This window comes from Pollicipes pollicipes, unplaced genomic scaffold, assembly GCF_011947565.3.
Source record: "Pollicipes pollicipes isolate AB1234 unplaced genomic scaffold, Ppol_2.1 Scaffold_3457;HRSCAF=4064_pilon_pilon_pilon, whole genome shotgun sequence".
In the NCBI taxonomy this organism is placed as follows: domain Eukaryota; kingdom Metazoa; phylum Arthropoda; class Thecostraca; order Pollicipedomorpha; family Pollicipedidae; genus Pollicipes; species Pollicipes pollicipes.
Genome location: NW_023596300.1, coordinates 57561 through 79104, shown reverse-complemented (window position 1 = coordinate 79104; position 21544 = coordinate 57561). Strand labels below are relative to the sequence as shown.

The 21544-nt window shown below is 56.2% G+C and overlaps 2 protein-coding genes across 2 annotated transcripts; both read right to left on the bottom strand.

The window, feature by feature from the left end:
* Positions 1–4326: 4326 nt before the first annotated feature.
* LOC119092811 (solute carrier family 22 member 1-like) lies at positions 4327–8789 on the bottom strand. Its single transcript, XM_037215728.1, has 9 exons — positions 8781–8789; positions 7383–7457; positions 7032–7334; positions 6026–6129; positions 5818–5839; positions 5485–5709; positions 4957–5448; positions 4759–4806; positions 4327–4467 (listed from the first exon to the last, which is right to left on the bottom strand). The coding sequence occupies exons 1-9, from the start codon at positions 8787–8789 to the stop codon at positions 4327–4329; spliced, it is 1419 nt and encodes a 472-aa protein (XP_037071623.1).
* A 6951-nt stretch (positions 8790–15740) lies between these two features.
* On the bottom strand, positions 15741–19766 carry LOC119092809 (uncharacterized). The gene is made up of 5 exons (XM_037215727.1): positions 19755–19766; positions 19250–19256; positions 18022–18188; positions 16108–16442; positions 15741–15748 (listed from the first exon to the last, which is right to left on the bottom strand). The coding sequence occupies exons 3-5, from the start codon at positions 18180–18182 to the stop codon at positions 15741–15743; spliced, it is 504 nt and encodes a 167-aa protein (XP_037071622.1). The 5' UTR covers positions 18183–18188; positions 19250–19256; positions 19755–19766.
* Between the last annotated feature and the right edge of the window lie 1778 nt (positions 19767–21544).

Here is a 21544-nt window from a genome sequence, read left to right as displayed (position 1 = left end):
AGACGGACGCATTTAAGCGATGCTTCTTCACCACCGTCTACACAATAGTGCATGCTCGAATGCAAGTACAAGTACAAGTACATCCTCGCGGGCAGAACAATCCCTTGCTTCCCAAGTTTGTGCCACTGGGCTGGATAACCAGCTTTGCGGAAGAATACGCTTGAGCCTCGGCAGACGAGAACCAGCATTTCGAAGACCGCAAAATTTGGATAATTAGCAACGTACTAAATTCGGCCGTCTGTGAGGATACTATCGCTTTATCACGTGTTGTAACACAAATTTGCCCAAGGTCACGTTAGGTCACTGAAACATACCTTCATCTTTGGAGGTTTCTAAGGCCAATTTTACAAGCCAATGCTTTTTTGTTTGCTGGCAGCAATAAGGCAAAAAATTATGCGTGACTTCACAATCAGTATAAAATGTTCCTCTCAACGTGCTCAGGCCGCTTTGCAAAGGCAAATACACTTTCAAGGTCAAACGAGACATCGTCAGCAGCCGGAGCCGTCTGGTCAGAATATTACATTAGCTGTAAGACTCAACTGTAACTAAATTAATACTCATCAGATGTCGGACAATGGGAGCTTCACCTGATGCCAAATGTGGGCAAAAAGCTCACAGTGACACAAAAGCTTGCTTACCCCCGCATTCTTGCTCATGCATCTCTTTTTATCGCAAAGGTATTTCAAGGTGACTCAGATGAAGGAAATGGACAAACACTAACAACCTCCCAACACAGTGTCACTCGTTGAGTACGGCTTTTCCACATATCCCGGGGCTGCGTAGAGGCATGGGCCAAGATCTCGATGCCCAGTTTTAGTGACTTGATTGGTCTCATTTCATGATATCTTCTTCCTAAGTACCAGTTAACGCATCACTGGCGCTCCATTTGTCTCCCAACCAAGTAAAGGTGAGATTATGAGCGTAGCAACCGGGGGGGGGGGGGGGGGGCAGGGGGGCCATGGCCCCTCCATTTTTCAAAGTGGGGGGCAGCAATGTTAACTGCCCCCCCCCCCACTTTTCATATTAAGGTTGCATTTGGCTTACTTTTGCACTACAATAAACGCGCACATCGATTTGTCTACTTCGCCAGCCATCTCGCTTAAGATACGTCATCTTTTTCGTTTGCTCATTGGCCATCTCTCAGTGTTACAGGGACAAGGCCCACGCCGCACGGCCTGGAGACTGCAACGCCGGCCGTCGAGGCTGTTGTTGCTATGACTTGCAAGCGTGCATGTTCAAGGCCATATTACGTAGTTTTCTTATCAGTTATCAGTTCTGACAGGATCTTGAGCAGTTTAAGACGAACATGGGTTAGCCATGTTAATGCAAATTAGGAACCCCATTCCATTTGCAATCTACGGTCAGGGAGAACTTAATATCTCCGAAGAACACAGAAAAACACGGAGCTGGAATCTATGTGGCAATTACTGGACTTCTTGCGGTGATCAAGGATGTTGTTGCGTCAATGAGGGTTCCTGTACTATGGCCTCTGGATCGACCAGGAGATCCCGCTCCATGTCACCGGAATGATAGCCAGAAGACACTTTGCGATGGGACGGAATGGCCCTTCAGAAACGGTGATATACCCCTGGTGTTCTACTTCCCTTGCCCGGAAGGAAGTAAGGAGTCTCATTATTGTTGAGTAGAGTGGGGGTCTCAATATTGTTGAATAGGGTAGATCGAAATGAGCTTAAAAATGAGCAGGGTCATGCCATGTTTGCCTGATAACGTTCATTTTTTTCAGAGTGTATTACTGAAACAAATTATATCAAAAGGCCTGAACATGCCAATCCGCATCCTCGAGGGCAAGGATAAGGATGGTCTGGGCTGCAACTTCCGTAAACCAAAAAGTTTCCGCCACTGCAAGTGCGACCAAGCGGCGGACGCCGTGTTAATCTGTCTTCTGGATAGATGAATAGCTGCGGAAACACGAAAAACAGAGATTCTACATTCACTCCTCCAGTTCAACCACCAGATTCCAGCCCCACTTCGCGGTGCTTTAAGGGCCAATCCGTGCTTTTCACCAGTCAAAAAATTGCACACGTAAAATATGCGCTCAGACTGCCCTCTAAATGTACGAACTGATGTCATGGAGCATTCAAGGATACTTTTTCGGAAGAGTCGCCATGATCGTCCACCCGTTGACCATAACTTAGTAATAACTGCTAGACCAGTGCTGCGCGGCCTACGGAGACTGCAACGCCTGGGGTCGAGGCTTGCGTTTGTAAGATTTCCGAGTGCGCAGACTCAAAATTACGTCACATAACTTGTATTACTAGTCAATTAAAGTGTTTAAAGATAATCAATTCAGAAGCGTCATCATTTTCGTCCACCGATGGGCCACAGCTAAAAGTTAGCCACTGGGCTAGCGCTCAACGGACTATGAAGACTGCAACACCTGGTGCCGAGGTTTTTGTTTCTAAGATTTGCGAGCGCGCATGTTAAAAAACACGTGACATAAATTGTACCACTGATCGATTTTGGCTGAATGGTGAATATTTTCAGACGAACATGGCTTGGCCATGTTAATATACATTGTTGACCACTCGATCTGCAATCAAATTTTCATTTTCAACTTTGGATCAAACATATCGATCTACAATCTACTTTCGCGATGTCCTCAATGTCTCCAAAACCCAGACAAAAATTCTGACAAAGCTTTTGCCTTCTATCGGTTTAGAAAGAGTCAACTAACCATTGTAAATTAAGAGCGCCGGTTATTTATTCCATGCAGTCGTTCACCGCCTGATTTCTGCAGTTTATTGACCTCAAAATACAAGCAGAATTGAACTCACTGCAGCTTCTGGTTTCTGTTCTGGTTGCAAGGTAAAAATAACAATAAAACGAAGAAAACCGTGTCACTTGTTAACAAGTAAGCTATATCCGGGGATTTGGCGGGGGGGGGGGATCACCATAAGACGGGCTTTTGTCAACCTCGTGTTCCCCCTTGGCAGGGCCCTGGCTACGCCCCTGCCTACACGCAAAAGCAGATCAAGTCGTATACGTTCCATGATGGGCAATGTAGTGTCCGTTGGGTCAATTCATACCTAATGGAAACGGTTTCCCTGAGGCTATTTTTCTGCGATGGTGTGATGTCAGGGAGGATAATTCGGAAAAAGGTGCTGTTGCAGGTGTCCAGCACATGTTTCATACACCATGTAGTAGTAAAGCTGATCCAAAAGTATGCAACAAAGCATGCGAGAGACATCCGGGCCAGGGCAGTGGCCACCGACGGCGGACGTGAGCAGGGCCCAGATAAGGTACATATGACAGATGGGCCTTATCATGTGGCTTGGTTCTCAAAAGAGAATCCTCATTGTTACGGCTTTTGTAACATTGTTTCTAGCAGTTTCAAGCGTCCGAATTTGTTTCCGCCTAAAATTCTGCCACAAGTCTTATCTCTCGAAAAGCAGCCAGCGAAGTGAAGGCGCTTGACAAATCTGTCGCACTGTGAGCCATCGATCCACTTTCAAAATTCTCATCAGCCTATATTTTGGCCGTACTATTATATACGTATATAATATATATATATATATATATATATATATATATAGATATACGTATATAACGGTCGTATTTTGGCGTCCACACTGTGGAGGCAGACGCTTCGTCGATGACCCAAAATGCCTACCCTATCGTGGAATTTTGCCTCCTCAGGAAAGATAATATTAAAGTGAACGAATAATCTTGGGAGGCTGGATAGCCTTATCTGCCAAATGACAGACGGGTCGAATAGGCAAGACTGTGCACCAGCGAGAAACATCTCTACATGCATATCTAGCATAGCAGCCATGACATTTGCATATAGAGCGGTAACAATCTCCATCCCTACCCCCCCCCCCCCCCCCCCCCCCCGGTCATCGGGCTCGCTTTCCAGAAAAAGTTGCTGAGTTACACCCTGAGCTTGGCCCCCCCCCCCCACTTTTTGGAACGTTCCTACGCCTATGGGTGAGATGCTATCCCAACCAGTGTCTTGTCGCTCAGCAGTGCTCCACTACTCCGTACGAGATGGTGGAGTGTATTACCTTGAGGATTTGTGGACACGTCGGGTTGCCTCGGCTGTTGATGCTTCCATCAGGAAAAACGAGCGTCGTGTATTTTTTGCACCAAGGCAGTAGCTTCCTAACATTGTCATTCGACGAACTCGCCATTTTCTATGCTTGCATTTGATCACGCCACGAACTAAAACGACAGTAACTCCAGTTGCACAACTCATTTATAACTGTCTGTGTCATAACTGTACTCGAGAGGCCAGGACAGACCTCTGGGTTCCTCTCGCTTGAAACAGCGCCATGCTACTAACTTTACACGCATGGTCATCAGCGCCTACAGCAAGCTCGGACGAAACTCTCGGGTGGCGAGATTCGCGGGCAGGCCGACGCCCGGGGCAGCACCGGCGGCGCCCCGCTGGCTCGGCTCGAGCACATTCAGACTGTCGCTGCTATCGTCGGCGAACCGCACCTGGGCCTGTAGCAGGCCGAACGCGCTCAGGCTGACGGTGCGCGCGTGGCTGGGTGTGCGGCCGGCGGCGTCCAGCGGCCGCAGGCTCGCCGCGCCGTTCGGCGGCTGCAGGCAGCCCGCGCGTCCGGCGCCGGCCGGCGGCACCACCGCCTCCAGGCTGGTGGCGGCCGGCGCGCGGCACAGGCCGTCCAGGCTACGGGCGATCCGGTAGGGCACGCTGCGGCGGCGCGCGGGCGAGCCTCGCGGCGAGCTCGGCCGGCAAGGCGAGGCGGCCGGCTCGGTGCCGAAGCGCTCGGCCTCGTCCAGCGAGTCGGGCAGGCGGCGGCCGGCCGTTTCCGGCAGCAGCAGCACGGCCGCGCCGCCAGCCGCCGCCAGCGCCGCGTACAGCAGCTGCGGCAGGCCGCGCATCTGCCGGTGCAGGTGCAGGATGTACGGGCTGAAGAAGGCGACCGCGTGGCCGGCCACGTGGATCAGACCGCAGCCCTGCGAACGCACCTGGGTCGGCGTCAGCTCGATGCCCACCTGCCAGCAGATGTTGGCCGCCACCGTCGCGAAAAGTCGGTTCAGCATGGCGAACGTGGTGGAGACGGTGGGCAGGGTGCGCGCGTGCAGGGTGAGACCCAGCATGAGGGAGCTGAGCGCGGCCATGAGCAGGGCGCCGCTGAACGTGGCCCGCCTGCCCACGGCCTCGGCCAGGAACAGCACGATCAAGTCGGCCGGCAGCTCCATCAGGCTGAGCACGCTGGCCGCCACGCGCATGTCGATGTCGAAGTTGGTATTGCGCACGCTGCTGTCGAAGCTGAGCATCATGGCCATGGTGGTGAACATGAGCACCAGGGTGCGGCCGCGCAGCGCCGGCCGCCGGAACAGTTCGGCCACGGAGGCCGACTGCCGCTGCTGGGCCGCGCGCCGCCGCGCCCGCTCCTCGAACGCCGCAAACACGGCGTCGGGCACGAACCGGCCGTTCTCAGCGGCCAGCCGGCGCAGCTGGCGTACGGCGGCGCCGGTGCGGCCAGCGCGCGCCAGCCAGCGCGCCGACTCGGGCACCGTGTAGGCGTACAGCGCGGCGCCGGCCATCGGCGCGCCAGTGACGAGCGCCAGTGTGCGCCAGTGCGCCAGGCCGGAGGCCAGCCACGGCAGGCAGACAGCCGCCAGCATGAAGGAGGTGGCCATCGGCACGTTGATGACGAGCGTGCGGTAGCGGGCGCCGACCGACTCGCTGAGCAGCACCAGCGCTAGCACGCACTGCTGGTCGTACGTGGCGCCGGCCAGCAGGCGGCCCAGCGCGAAGCTGGCCGGCCCGCTGGCGGCGGCCGTTAGCAGACCGGCGCAGCAGCCCAGCAGGTTTGCCGAGACCAGCGCCGGCAGCCGGCCGAACCTGCCGGCATGCGTCGTCCGTCAGAGCAGCGCCCGGGTCAGGGGCAGCGGCGGGCGCGGCGGGCTCCCATCTCTGGCTGTCCGGACAACTGCCCCGGCGCTGTCTGGTCAGAGGCGACAGCGCACCACCCGACACGCGCTAGCTGACCACTTACCCGACAGCTGCAGGGCAGCCGCCACGGCCTACCTGTCGGCGAGGTAGCCGAAGACCATGGTGCCGATCACGGCGCCGACGAAGAACATGGACGACACGAAGGGCTTCAGCCAGGCGTTCTCGCACACCCAGCCGAACTGAAAAAGGCGCGCGAAGCAGTGTCGGGGTACGGGAGCAGCTGCCACGCGCGCCAAGAAGTGAGCGATGAAAGGTGGCGTCAAAAATGCGACCACCGGCCGGAAGATGTGCTCGATTTAAAGGCAGACGTGATGGTGCTCGGTCGGCCTACCATGCATACAAGAGATGTGCCCGTTGCGTACGAAGATAATACAATGCCTGACTCGTGACCGTGGGAGCGTGCATTGTTGCATTGCAATACAGTACATCACTTCTCGAGTACGTGAGTTCAAAGCTCGGACACGCCAGAGGCTGTCGAAAGTGCGGTGCGAATGAGTATGCATAACTACACGACCAATAGGCTCAGGTCCTTTCCAGGATCAACTAATATTGGATAACTCAGCTTGCGCAACGGTCAAAATAATAATGGTAAACAATAAAATAAAAAATAAAGAGAGTGCGCAGAAATCACCGTTGGAAATATTGTGTGGGGAACAACACGTCAATGAGATCCATGACTCGCACAAACACTTCATCCGTTTCGGGATGGCAGAATTACTACGCTGCAGTGATATTCAACGACGTTGGACACAACCCGGGGCGCAGCAAGGGAAAAGAGGAGTGGTCTTCCTTAGGTCTGCATTTGTATTTTCCATCATGGATAGCTCCCGACATGACGTTAAAAATTTGCGTGATGCGTACTCCACGAGATCAACGCTAAGAATCCTGGCTGCGCCCTGGATGCGATCACCAAGTGACACCACCTTGTCAGACGTGTCAGGCTGTCAGCTGTCAGGCTGTCAGGCTGTCAGGCTGTCAGCCCCAGACACGCGATGCAGCTCCGCAGCATTCAACCCAGGCCCGCAGCGTCACAACTCTCCACACCGCCGACACAGGCCGACGGCACCGGACACCCACGCACCTCGGACACGGCGGTGGGGTAGAGGGTGCCGAAGTCGAAGTGCCAGCCGTGTCGGCAGGACGTCGTGGGCGTGCCGGGGCCCAGGCCGCTCCAGTTGCCGCTGCTCACCAGCAGGGTGAAGTTGACGTCGTAGATGCGGCACTGGTCGTAACCGCCGTGCTCGTCGGGCGGCACCGACAGGCGGCGCGCCTGTCGCGGGCCGAAGCCGAGCGCGTCGAGCTCCGGGGAGCGGCACCAGTGCGCCGGCTCCAGCAGCAGCCACGTCTGGCCGAAGTAGACGAAGCAGAGGAACACGAACACGGGCTGCAGCAGGAGGAACGTGCACCGCTGCCGGCGGCCGCAGTCGCCCACCGCGCCCAGCAGCAGGTCGAACTCGTTGTCGAGCCCGGCGTCGTTCAGACTGAAGCGGCTGAGAGCCAGCTGCGACTGCACGGCCGCGATGGTGGCCGGCGACGGCGAGGGGGCCGAGCGGGTGGCCGACGGCGGGCTGCCGGCGAGGCGGCGCTCCGCGGTCAGCCGCGCCGCAGCCGCCGGCGCGGCCGACCTCTGAGCCGCGGTCATGGCCCGGGCGGGAGCGCCGGGGCCGCGCCGAGCTCAACGGCAGGCCTGCGCCCGCAGGTCAGGAGTCGGACGTCTGTCGCGGAGGTCTGGAGCTCAGCGTGGCTGGCCACCCGCGTCTACCGGAGGGGGTGAAGGTCGGGCTGGGCAGGCGGACCTCCATGTGCAAGCCCCAGGAGACGGAGAGATCTGTGGTGGGGTGACACACACAGTATGGAATACGCGTTACTTAGTCAACGTTCTTTACATGAACGATCCAGTGAATTGGGAAGAAGTAAGGCTATGTGGCAAAGCAAATCCGACACGCGCAGTTCTCAAGTGTTGAGAGTCTGGACTGACCCAAAGCAAGGAGGTTACTTTCTCGGTGCTCCGACGTCCTCACCAGCCGGGAACAGCAGACCCACGATGCGTTTTTCAGCTCATGCCCTAACCGGCACCCATGAGCGCAGGCCCATTACCCGAGGCAAGGCGGCGTCGAGCCGGCCCTGACCTGACCTTGCAGCATGCCAGGAAAGCACATCGAATGTTTATCCCCCTTCGTTCAAGATCCTTTGAATATCTCGTAGCTTTTGGGCGCTGCACGACGGCCCTAACACGACAAAAGGCTGAAAAACACTGCACGACTCATCGGCACACTGGCAACAGATAATCCCCGCCCGGGAAGGCACCGCGCCGGGGCGACTTACAAAGCAGCTATGAGCTTTGCCTGCCTGCCTGGCACTCTTTGCGAGGTGATATGAGGCCATCTGTGTCTCCTGCTTCACAAGAGACGCCACTAAGAGTGCCTCAACGCCGGTCCAATCGGAGCCTGATTACACACAGTGAGGTGCTGGCACCGACGATTTCTCATGGGCCGTCCTGCTAATGTCGAGGACGGACCGAACATGGGCAGCCACACATTTTCCCCACAACTTATTTTTGCTGTATCTGTTGCGATTCCAAGGAAAATATTTTCTCGGCGTAGCATCACACGTTGCGCAGGAGCAACTGCTGGTAATTGGGCTTTCCACGAAGAAAGTATGTCAACTACCCTGCAGTGCGACGAGCTGCTCCAAGCTGTCTTTTACCGAGCGTGGCAAACTGCAGCGCAGGATAAGCCGCTTGCGAAACGCATGAGGCAACTATATGTGGGAGCCACTCGGAGCGATAGGGCCAACTACGCCTGGACACACCTAGTCAGCAAATGCTCACCATCATCATCGCTTGCCTTAAAGACGATACCTCCCCTTCTGCCTGTGTGTGTGCCACTGTTCACCTTCTCCATGAAGCCGGTCCATCTTCCGGCACAGCCAGCGTAATATCCGTCTCCGTGGTCGCAGTGGATAATGATCTCTTTGCGGGCTGTCCAAAGCGAGGCTGATCCTTGCCCCTCTCAGAATGACCTTCTCGTCCTAGCCCGGCATTAGACCACAGCGCCAAAACAGCGCTGATCAATTATCACTATCGAACTATCAAATATCATTCATGTGCGATGAATGGGCTTGAAATGCCTTTGCTAACCATGACTGTCTTGAGCAAATGTTTTGACCTACAGCTCCATGTTTTTCATCAAAATGCGTCTGCATTATGTTGGCTCCGAATACTTCAGTCTTACCTCGGTAGCCACACACAGCCAGTCGCAGTCAGCGCCCCCACTCCCCTCCCCGACACCGGGCGCAGACTACATCCCCCGTCGCAGCAGAGCGATGTCGGGCTCGGCGGGGGCTCCACCTCAGCATGCAGCCGAAAATGTGACACCAGCGTTGTCATCACTGCGGGGCGCGACACGTACTCTAGTCTGCCGATGGTTTGCTTGGTCCATTCATTGATGGTGAAGGCAGCCAAAACGAAAATGACGGTCTTTGGCGCCCAGCAAAACCTGAAAGGGGTTCCCTCAATTGACATCATCTTTCGGGGAGATCAAGTCAGAGCCTGTCGTACCATACCTCGACATTGTTTTTGACCTGTTTTTGTCGTGAGATGTTCACATTGCTAATATCAACCGGAAATACCTTGGACTTCCTTTCGACCACACATCACTTCGGCACCAGTTTCACCAGAACAGCCCATCAACCACAATATACTGAACGGGCATCTTATGCGCATCATTGTCTTTGTGTCTTTGGTAACTACTCCAGCAAAAATTGCAAGGGATCTTAAAGGTAATGAACTTCTCAGGGAGAGTAGCGCCAGGCAGACGACAAATTGACTACGCACTCGACGTGCCGAGGGGGCCAGGCTGGCTCATTTTCAAGCATCTAGCGGCCCCACATTCCCGCAGTGCGCTAGAGAGTCGGAGAGCCTCCTCCACTTACGCGATTCTCGGAAAACAATGTTCACTTTCAATGAAGACGCCCACGGCGGGATAAGCTGCCGCCCATAGCGAGAATTTGCTTCTCTTGGCCCATATCTCTTCAGCAGAATGTCAACAGAAATGCCCGGACCAAAATCGAGGCACTCAAAGGGAAACTGAGAACGTTCCGGAAACGTAGCGATTTGACCTGCCACGCATTGGTGCCCGTTGATATGGATTTTTACATGGTGTACTTTGATCCATTGAGTATGCGGTTGAGTAGTCACATGCTCAATGTGTACACGGCCGTTGGTAGCAGCATACGAATTGCCGCTTGATTTTATATTTCTTTAATGTTGTGTCCCACGTTGCTCGAGTGCGTGGCGTTGGACTGAGAACAGCCACTCGTACGTGAAGAGCCTTAAGGGGTGCAATGCACGAGACAGAAATGAGCGGTGCTAGTCGACATGCCCGTGGTGGAGTAAGGTGTCACACATAGTGAACTAGTTGACGCATATTATTTGAAACATGCTGATTTCTTCGTCGTGAATGGATTCTTCCAACTAAAACCAAGTGAAAGCAGAGGTGTCAAATGATCTTTTCGAGAAAAGAGAACGATACATTTGGTGTCCAGTGGCAGGATTTGTTGAAACATATCACAGTCCATTGCTTGGTACAGGACGCACAGAACGTCAGACGTAACAAGGAAGTTCAAAATCCGTCACGAGCGCGCCGCAATGGCGATGTTTGGACCACATGATCAATTCAAGTACATCGCCACGATCACTGTCCATCACGAAACCAGCAAACAAGGATCTTTCGTCCCACCTGATCAGGCATTCAGGTGTCTATAGTAGCAAGAATGGGACTAACCAGTGGGAGCGGAATGGAGCTTAACAATGCCTGAATCATTACTGGAATGATAATCCGCGTCTCTTTGTCCTCACTTCCCATGCACCAGAACAGGCCTAAAAGGGCAGTCCAACCGGAACAAGCGCTTTTGGCAGGAATAGGCTTTGCGTTTTTCTGGCGATTTCAGGCTGGCATGTACGTTTTGTTGCGGCCATGCCATGTGCCAACAAGTGACCTTATTTGGGTAGGTATGCTCGGGTTGGAAGAACCCTTCTTAAACGGTTGAATCTACACAAAAGTCGAGGCGAAGACCTCTCCCAAAGAGGTGATTCAAACATCACAGGATACCATGCCACGCACCTTCCCGATAGGGACGCTGGACAGTGGTTTTCTACGGTGCACACAGTCGCTGAGACTACATGGCGTCGCCTGTCAACCACCCTGACAAAAACGGCAGGCACCGCGGGGATCGATCCCGTACCTCCAGCGTTCCAGGCAAGCAGCCTAACCACTGCACTATCGGACCCACGGAATTAATGGAACCGCTTTTTGGATCACATTCGCCATGATAAGAGACGCAAAACTGCAACGTACCGATTAAACGATGTTATGGGGCAAATGTCGGTCATATTGACAGTACTCACGTTTCATGCCGGGCTTATGATCACAACACACCTACTTTGCAAGCCTACTTACCAGACTCTAGTTTGATTCTAAACGTAGTCTAAACGCAGCCCATTCTTTTCTTTCGTCACGCGTTCGACGCCGATGCAGCTGAAGTGACAAATATCTCTACCGCGTGTACTCCACCGAAAAATAAGGCCAATCATAGCCCATTCAGCGCGTAGTCCGATTTCATCTACCCCGGCGTTGCGTTCACGACTGGTATGTCACCGACCGCACACCTCGTGCCGCACTTACCCGAGGCCGGCCCGCGGTGCGGCCGGCCAGCGGCCGCGGCGCCGGCGCCGGCGGCGAGGCGCGAGCGTCGCTCACGACGGCCAGCCGCCCGCGCGCCGCCGAGCCAGGCTGTCGGCCCTCACGGCGTCCCATGACACACTGCCGGTGGCGGGCGGGCCGGCGCTCGCCTGACGTCGCTAACGATTTCCCGTCGAGGGAGGGATGCCGCCTGACCGGCCAGCCGTCAGGGCGGGCGGCGACCGTCCCCGGAGCCCGGCCCAGTGACCGCCCTGCCCCCGGGACCCGCCGCGAGCCGCGCCCGCTTTGGACGCCCGCCGACGCTGATCTTGTTTGCCGGCGGCGCGCGGAGCGGGCCTCCCCGGGCGCGCGGGGCCTCCCCGGGCGCGCGGAGGCTCTCCCGTCTCCGGCGGACACATACGACGCCCGCGGACCGCGGCAGGCTCCGGCCGTGGGTCACGATCGCCTTTCCGTCCCTGCTGGGATGCATTCTAGTGCAGTCCGCGACGCAGGCCGGCTGCAGCAGTCGCTGGCGATTGCGCTTCAGAAGGTGTGAAACAATTGATGTGGGTTTTCATACTTTTGCCAACACGATGACTATATCTGACTTGTAATGTGAGGCATGGCGCGCTGCACGGATAGATTAAACCCACACCTTGTGTTCCCCTCTGGAATAATCGACAGAAAGTTATGAGTCGTCACGCACGTGACGGATGTGCGTGACGGCTCGCATTCCATGACCACCCGCCGGCAGGTGAGAGGTCCGTGACGACCTGCTATTCTGAGGGATGGGCGTCACATGCAATAGGCAATACGGAATGGAGACGCGCCGCTCCGCCGTTGTCAAGGGTCAAGGTGAAGGCAAGGCTAATGCTGCCGGCATTACGTGTTTTGTCACCAGGGGCGCAGCCGGGAGCTCATTGATGGGCGGAGGGGGAGGGGAAGGAGGTGGAAGAAACGCATCACGTCGATTTTTAAATTTGTTTCAGGAGCCATCGGTCGTAAAAAGGGTACAATGCAGCGGTTTTTCTGGGGGGGGGGGGGGGGGGGGGGGGTCACCCTCCTACTCGCCACTAATGCGCTTGGTAAAGAATGCCATTGGCGATTGCACCGGAATCAGTGCGTGTCGTGGCACTTGTTATTTAAAGCCAGCCGACACGTTTCCTGAGCCGGATTTTTGCACCAAGCCTATTGAAATAAAAACGCTGCTCAATGGGTGGAAACAGCGAGGAGGGCAATTCAGCGCAAGTGCGGTTAGTCGCTCTTGCGTGAGCTGTGTTACTCGTGCCTGGCCATGCCACTCACTTATTTAAACCGTTTAGTGTCACGTTTCTGAAGCCGGAGGACATTTTCTCGATCTTCCACTTCACCCATCTTCAAAACAGGAGAGGCTTCCTGAATGCTGGCAACGGAGCATCTAAGGACGTTTGTGTGCGTGGGTCCATATGTAAAAAGGATGCAGTTACACTCCTTGTAAAAATGCCCATGGCGCGTGGGCCTAGCCCAGATATTCCTACGGGGCGCGGACAGGGCTGTTGGCTATACATCTCGCCGATATTTTTACTTTTCTGTCGGGAGCCACCTGTGATGAAATACGGAAAAAACCGGGATTTAGGGGGAACGCCTCCCCTACGTCCCCCTTGGCCGCACCCCTGCCAGGACTGGCCTATGGAGAAGGTATGCTGAAACCTAGTCAGCAAGAGGACGGCTTTTTGTCCATTCGGACTGCACGGTGGCATCATTGTCAAGGCAACATTTGACATGTTTAGGGCTAGAGCGATCTGCCCTCGTGAACGTGCCTCAAAGGCCACCTTGTTTGCTTACTTTCGGATTACTGTCGCGAGCAGTTTAGTAGACATCGCACTTTTGTAGGCGACATATCCAGATAGTCGATAGAGATATAGATGGTTGATGGTAGTTGCACGTCTGGAGCTCCTTTGGCTCTAGCTCTTGATCTGTCAGACAAAACATATACTGAACCAATCGAAAGACTGGCCAGTTTATTCTTAATGCAATTGTGCACGCCAAGCCCGGCACTGCCAACAATGTGTACACCAAGCCCGGCACCACCGGCACCGGCAAGCCAGGTTCCATGTCTCGCCATAATATGCTTATTTTTATCGCCACGACCGCTAATTGCTTAGTGATCACCGCCCTTTCAAAGCGTTTGCTGCCAGTTTTGCGCGAATGTCATTTGGTGCCCACAGTGCCAAACCGATGGGAAAAACCATTTTGCACGCCAGGCACACCCGCGTCCACAGCGGCGGCCAATCGCCACTAGCCCTTGAGCATCTTCATGCGCGCATGCGCGGCCCGCGTAGATTGCACTTTCGGATCACAATCAATGCAATCTGTATATTGCGACGTAAGATTGCACAAAGACACGAATACCCGAAGATGCACATTTCGATGTAACGCGAATGATATTAGCGTGTTAAACGTAATCAGCGTAGTCGTAATCGCATGAGTTAGTTGTTGCTGGTTAGCTCCGCCTCCCACCGCATTTCGCGAAGTTTTCAGCCCCCATGTGAAAAGTGATGGAATAGTTCCCACATGTTTTCAAAGAAGACGGTTACAGCAGGCATGGGTGGAAAAATGCGCAGGTATGTTTGGAGCACCTTGGCCCTCCATGCTTGTCACAACCTTTCCATATTTGACAAGTCATCGGAAATTTGCACAAAATCGTCAGCAAAGCAAAGCACCTTATGTTTTTGAGAAACGCTGGTCTCCGATACCTTAAGGTTCTCTTATGGAGCTTCTATCATGCGAAATGGGCAGGTGCTGAAAGCTTGCTATTTAAACGTCTGACTCAAAATATTTTCTACATGGACGCAAGTCAGTTTTTAAACAAAAAGTGGTATTCTTTGATAGTCATTCATAAACTGGGTTAAAACTAATATTACTGCCGAGATACAGCTCGCGTGGTAATGGTGCTTGAGCCACACGCGGAAACAAACGCTTTCTTCACCAGCTCGCACTCAGATATTCACACATTCCAAAACAGCGTCCGGGAATTGCAGCCCAGGAGGCGCATCACAACTTCATCCCCGGGACGCCCTGCTGGTAACCGGGCGGGGAGGCGACCAGCCACGCATGGCGTGGCAGGCCAGCTGCAGCGTCGGCGGCTGGGCGGGCTGGATCGGTCGGCAGGCTCTAATGACGTCAGTGCCGCGGCCCGGCCCGGCGGGCTCTAGTGACGTCAGCGCTGCGGCCCGGCCCGGCGGACTCTAGTGACGTCAGCGCTGCGGCCCGGCAGGCCGGAGTGACGTCAGTGCCGCGGCCCTGCCGACTCTAGTGTCGTCAGCGCTGCGGCCCGGCCGGCGGACCGGTGCCCGCGGGGTGGGGCTGCACCGCACCTCTCCCGTCCGGCTGGTCAACAGCACTCGGCAATGCTCGGAACCCTGCGGCGTACCAGGCACCCCGGTTAGCACAGCGGCCTCATTACGTGGGGCGTGCTATTCATTCGGTTTTTACGTCTCTGCCCTCCTCAAGTTTAACATGGTGCTGATCGTAAACGAAGCTGTACACGCCAAAAGATAATTGTAAAAAAACTTTTTAACCAAAATAACTGAATAGACTGGTCAACTTGCTTTCATTCCCGGAACGAGCTCCAAGTAGGCTGCCAGTTCAGCAGTTATTGCAAAACTAGATATCACTGAATGAATGGAACAACTCCAGATGCACATATCACATGACGACGCCCACGACTCCACACAACTTACCTGAAAAGTGATTGGACAATGCGGCCCTTCACAGCTGGAGTGAAGACAAACGGGCAAAAAAAACAACATCCGCGATATTTTTCTTACCCTATAACTATGAATTTTCACACATTTTAACACGCTTTGTTGAAGGTGAACTCCCACAAAATCTGCGCGGCACGTCTGCCAGCATAACAGCCTTCCTGACCTTTAACTATCGGCTGTTGTTGCATCATCCAGCCGATGCCGTGACGCGTCGCTACCCCCGCGCTCCTGAAGAGACCGTGCATCGGTCTCACAGGCGGCCCGTCCGACCGGGTCGTCTTGCCGTCCGCCGGGTCTATAACGGCTCGTGCCTGTCCCTCGGCCGGCTGTTCCTGAGGCGCGCCGGCACACGGCGTCGTGCCGTCATCCCGCTGCGGCGCCGTCCGGCCGGCGCCGGCCGGCGGGCCGCGCGCCCACGCCGCGCCAAGCCTTTGCACGCGCCATCCGGCAGGCGGCGCCACCGGCGACGTGCGGGTCACCGACGCCGCCGCCGGCTCCAGCGTCACGCCAGCGTGTGGGAGCCGCAGCGCCGCCGCCGGGCCGGGCTGCACGTCCAGCCGGCCCGGCCCGGCCACTGCGCCCTCCTCGCAGCCCGGCTGCTTGCCCGCGGCGCCCGAGGCCGGCACGCCGCGCCGCCCCTGGGCCGCTGACAGCGCCGCGCCGTCCGTCGTCTCGGGGCTCGGCGCCGACGGCGGCTGGCTGCGGGCAGCGGCTGCGGCCGAAGCCGTACTGTCGGCACCGGCGAGCGCGCAGCGGCCGGGCTCCGCAGACGACCTGTCGGCTTCCCGGCGGACGACGATGTCCGCCTGCCGGGGCTGGGAACTGTCCCACTCTTGGGACCGGGCGTGGCCTTGCTCTCTCGACTGGGAGCGGCTTTGCTCTTCAGACATGCAGTCGTCTTGCTGTTGGACCTTCGGGACGCCTCGCAGCAAGACGGGTGCCGGGCCCGCTGCCGAGTGCGCTCGGATGATGTAGTCGCTGTCCTCCATCAGCTGCACCTCTCGGTCAAGGCCGGTCCACGCTCCAAGCTGAACCTTCGGCGGAACGTATGGTCTCCTCTTCACCCTGTAATATCGCAAAAGTGCTGTTGGCACACGCAAACGCACACACACACACACACACACACACACACACACACACACACACACACACACACACACACACACACACACACACACACACACACACACACACACACACACACACACACACACACACACACACACACACACACACACACACACACACACACACACACACACACACACACACACACACACACACACACACACACACACACACACACACACACACACACACACACACACACACACACACACACACACACACACACACACACACACACACACACACACACACACACACACACACACACACACACACACACACACACACACACACACACACACACACACACACACACACACACACACACACACACACACACACACACACACACACCACACAACCACATGCACGCACGCACGCACGCACGCACGCACGCACGCACGCACGCACGCACGCACACGCGCGCGCACACGCACGCGCACACGCACGCGCACACGCACGCACACACCCACGCACGCAGCACGCACGCACGCACGCACACAGGTATACATACATATGTAAATAAGTGAATATATGTATTTATTTATCTCAACAGCACCTCATGGCTTTAACCAAGACGTGAAGAATGCTGACAACCACTCCGTTAAAGCTGTTCGAGGTCACCTCCTATCGCACTGTGATGCTATCTACAATTATCTAACATCAAGCCCCCTCAATGTCTAACTGCTTGTCAGCACGTCTGCTTCTCAACTATAATGCCTCTCACGCTCCGAGGCACAAGCTCAGCAGTAGGGACCAAGTGTGTGGTCAGTGTTTCAATATTCGACCACGAAGTGGCAGGCCTGTAGACGTTTTTCATGCTTCATTCCCCGGCCGGAGCACACTGCCCGTTGCTCCTCCTCTTGCTCAAGATCGGCCAATCAGCATCGAACCAGGCAGTGGTCAGCACAACCTCAGGGCGTCTCGGGCTTGTTAAATCAGTCGGGAACGTCAAAGCCGCGTTTCCCACCGCCAAACGCCGTCTACAGGTTGCAGCCTATGATGTCACAGGTAAGTGAGTCACAGTAGTTCGTACGGCTCGGAGTGCAGCCGCTCGCGTGTGACGAAGGCACTTGTGACGTCATAGGTAACAGCTCCGGCAGGCACGTTACCATTAGGGAACGCGGCCCATATATCAGGGTTCGGGGTCAAAGGACAACAGATTAGCGACCAATGAACTGCGCTTGTGGAGGCCGTCGGGGAACCCGAACTCTGGCAGCACGAATTTATACTTACCTCTTGCCCACCCTGCTGATTGAATGCAATGATGCTGAGTGGTCTTGGGCTGACCCTTTTTTGACAGACTAACGCACACTACATCATATCGTTCCATGACATTGGTGACGTTAATGGATGGTTTCACATACCCATTGTTCCGGAAGTTCCGGCGGCGCGAGCTGGGCAGTGGCAGCGCCATCGAGCAGCAGTCACCAGAGGACCCCCTCCGCACTCAACTGCGAATGCTGGTGCGCGCCGTAACCTCGTCTCGACCGGGCCGCAGCAGGCCATACATCACCTGTCGGCTGCCGCTGCCGCTGCCGCTGGCTTCTGTGGCACCTCCGGCGGGTCCAGCTCCGACTCGCAGCTGGGACGAGTGCGCGGTGGAGTACAGCGGCCACGGTCGGACAGCGAGGCATTGCCCACGCTCTGGACGGCCGAGGAATCAGCATGTCCCATCACGATCTGCGGACATTTTTGGATTTAGTCGGAGTCCCCTTGATTTTGTGTCTTTATGGATCACCGCCCACGCTAAGTAGCACATATTGCACGAGCCCCAGCCCCACCCTCCGAGCGTATAATTCTGGGTCAGAGGTATAATTTCACGGCGAAAGCTTAACGTGCCGCAATGCTCGGCACGGTCCACTGTGACGTCACCTAATATTTAGCCGCCCAATATACTGCCACCTGATATACTGCCACCTGATATTCAGCCGCCTGGTATTTAGCCGCCTGATATACTGTCACTTGATATTTAGCCATCCGATATACTGCCACCTGATATACTGCCACCTGATATACTGCCACCTGATATACTGCCACCTGATATGCTGCCACCTGATATACTGCCACCTGGTATTTAGCCGCCTGATATACTGCCACCTGATATTTAGCCGTCTGGTATTTAGCCGCCTGATATACTGCCACCTGATATTTAGTCGCCCGATATACCGCCACCTGGTGTTTAGCTGCCGGGAGCTGCCGCCGGCTGCAGACCATCCCAGCTGGGAGAAAATAGAGCGCCCAAAGCGCTCTCTATTTTTTTCTCTATGTCTCAAAGCCGTTCGGGGATCAGGCCCCCAGACAGGTTGTCAGACATCTGATCCAGTGGCGAATCCTGGGGGGGAGGGGGGGGGAGGGGACATGGGGCCGTGCTCCGTCATTGGGCCGAAGACGCACCGCAGTCTCGTGGTGAAGAGGCACCAAAATCCTTATTTCAGGAACGCTTAATCTTTGTCTTCAAGACGCACCAAAGTTCAAAGGCGCCACAAACGGCCCTTTGAACACAAAAAACCAAAGACAATTTACTTCTAGAAATGGCGTGGACTAAAGCCAGGAACCATTCTGGCGTAAGATATGCTACCACTAAAAGATAGGGTTTGAGAATAAAGTGGCCGAAAGCCGGGAACTTCTTGGTGAGATAATCAAGGGGGGGGGGGGGGCACCAAGTTCTAGGAGGCACCGCAGTGAAGCGCGGCCCCTCCCTTGGCGAAATCCTAGATCCTTCCCTTGTTCTGATCACATACCTGCTGTCTGGGAAGCAGTGTGGTTTTCGTCACTTCTGATTCTGACATGTTTCTCAGTTCAACGACGGTGTTGGCGCTATCAGAATCGCTGATAATATTCCTGTGGCCCATCTGACCGTTCGACTCACTGCCTTCACTCAATCTTGAGGACCTCCCTGTTTGAATTTGCCCGGAGTATGCAGCGCCAGGCAATACTGGGCTGTTCTGATGAGCGGCCTCCACATTGCCGTGTGATAGCCTATCCCTCTTGGTGGCCGGGCGCGACACCGCCCTGTCTTGGGTATAGACCACCGGCAGTGTTTCGACGACGTTAAACTGCCGCACATGTGCATAGGCCGCTGTGGAGAGCGACATTATTTTGGCGCCTCGATCGGAATCAGAGCCGGATTTCGATGCTCTTCCCGACGCACGCGCCTTGGCGTCCAAACTGTGCGCCACGTGCTTTACCGGGGAGACGCCCCTCTCCGGCTTGGAGACAACTTGATCTTTGTGCCTCGACCTGCACCTCGCTGGCAGACTTCCGTACTTGCTGTCCGAAATTGGCGCTTGCTCTTCAGCCTCTGGCGTCGCGGTCCTGGTCGCCGCCTCCGCTTGCAAGCTGGACGACGAACTTCGCCTGAATTTACCAATCGCTGTTCGCTCTTCACCAGCAGAGTCGGGACTAGAAGGACCGTTGCCGAGCGGTGGCACGACATCCCCCTGCGGGGTCTGGCACACCGATCCAGGAACAGACGCCACGTCTGCATGTCTTCGGGTCAGGCTGGAGGGAAGGTCCCCAGCCGGTAGGTCGCTGTTGCTCTCTGAAACGGTCCAGCCAAAACGTGAGATAGTTTAAGCGTATCCATGCACACGGATAAATAATGGGATTTCGGTGCAGCTGAGGATATCCAAAATCGTTTGTATGTGGGCCCAAGCAATCGGGATAATGCTACCGATTAACCCGATGCATAACACACCCTTATGAATCCTACATACAAAAGAAAGCAGGCCACAGCCTTAATCGTTACCGACCGTTGAGGTAAGCGCAGCTTGAACAGCAGTGCGTATACCATCAACTCAGGGGAAATACTGCACAACCACTGCAAGCGTTGGCTTATACTCGCACTATGTAGATCTGAATAAACTCACCTTTGTGTCTGTTTTGCAAATCACCCACAGCAAGTAGCGCGTCGTCGGATGACGCGCTCTGATTCAGGTCCTCGACGCCATGCCATCTCTCGTCCTTCTCCAGAGGCGGTCCGTCGCCATCCAGTCCTGTCCGCTCCCGTCCACCCGTATATTTCTTGTTCCCCTGGCGACGAGGTCTGTCCTCTGACTGCTCGCGACGCACTTCTCTGAATCCCTTCACTTGCCCTCGGGCGTCGCTCCCGACGCCGCGCGTCGCGCAGCCGCCCTCTCCCTCCGCGGCGCCGCGGTCGCCCTCCGCGCCCTCGGCACCGCTCGAGGGGTCTCCTGTGCGACGCTCGCCAGCAGTGCTGTCTGCAAACCGGTAGGCGCCGACAGCCGGGGGCGCGCGAGGGGCCTCGTCGGCGTGACCCCCTCCGTTTCCGTCGGCCAGAGCGGCGCGCGCGACGTCGTCCTTGAGCAGGCTCGGTCGCGATGCGTGCGGCGACGCTGAGCTCGACGCGGGCTCGCACGGCTCGCTGACGGCGCCGCTCCGGCGCGGCGCCTGGCCGGCGGGCGTGGGCGAGGAAGCCCCCGAGTCACGAGCGGCCACTTCCCCAGCGCGCGCAAGGTCGTCCGACCCCGCGGCGGACGCGCCTCCCGACTTGTGCCAGAACGGCGGAGACGGCGACGCAGCGGGAGCCAGCTCCGGCGGCTGGCGACCACACGGCTCCGGTTCCGGTGGCCTCGGAGCAGCGGGGGCTCGCTCCTCTGGTGCTGGTGGGGCGAGAGCCGGCTCCGGTAAGCTCGCAGCTGCAGTTGCTGATGGAGCGGGAGCCGGCTCCTGTAAGCTCGTGGCTACGGTCGCTGATGAGACAGGAGCCGGCTCCTGTAGGCTCGCAACCGCGGGAGGATCGTCTTCTGGTACTGATGCGTTGGAGGCCCGCTTCCTCTGCGGAACGAAGCGTGGCGCCGGGTCCGGTGCGGTCGGCCGGGGTTCAGCGGGCCCGGGAGTGGTGGGTGGTGGTGGCAATCCCCGGGTGCGCGGTGTCGTAGTCGCTGTAGCCCGCATCGGCAGCACTGGCGGCGCTCTAGTCGGCTCCGGTGGCGGCGGCGCGCGGCGCTTCCTGGCCATAGCAAAGAGGGTCGCGTCGATCTCCAGGTCGTCGTCGTCCTCGAGGCTAGGCGGCG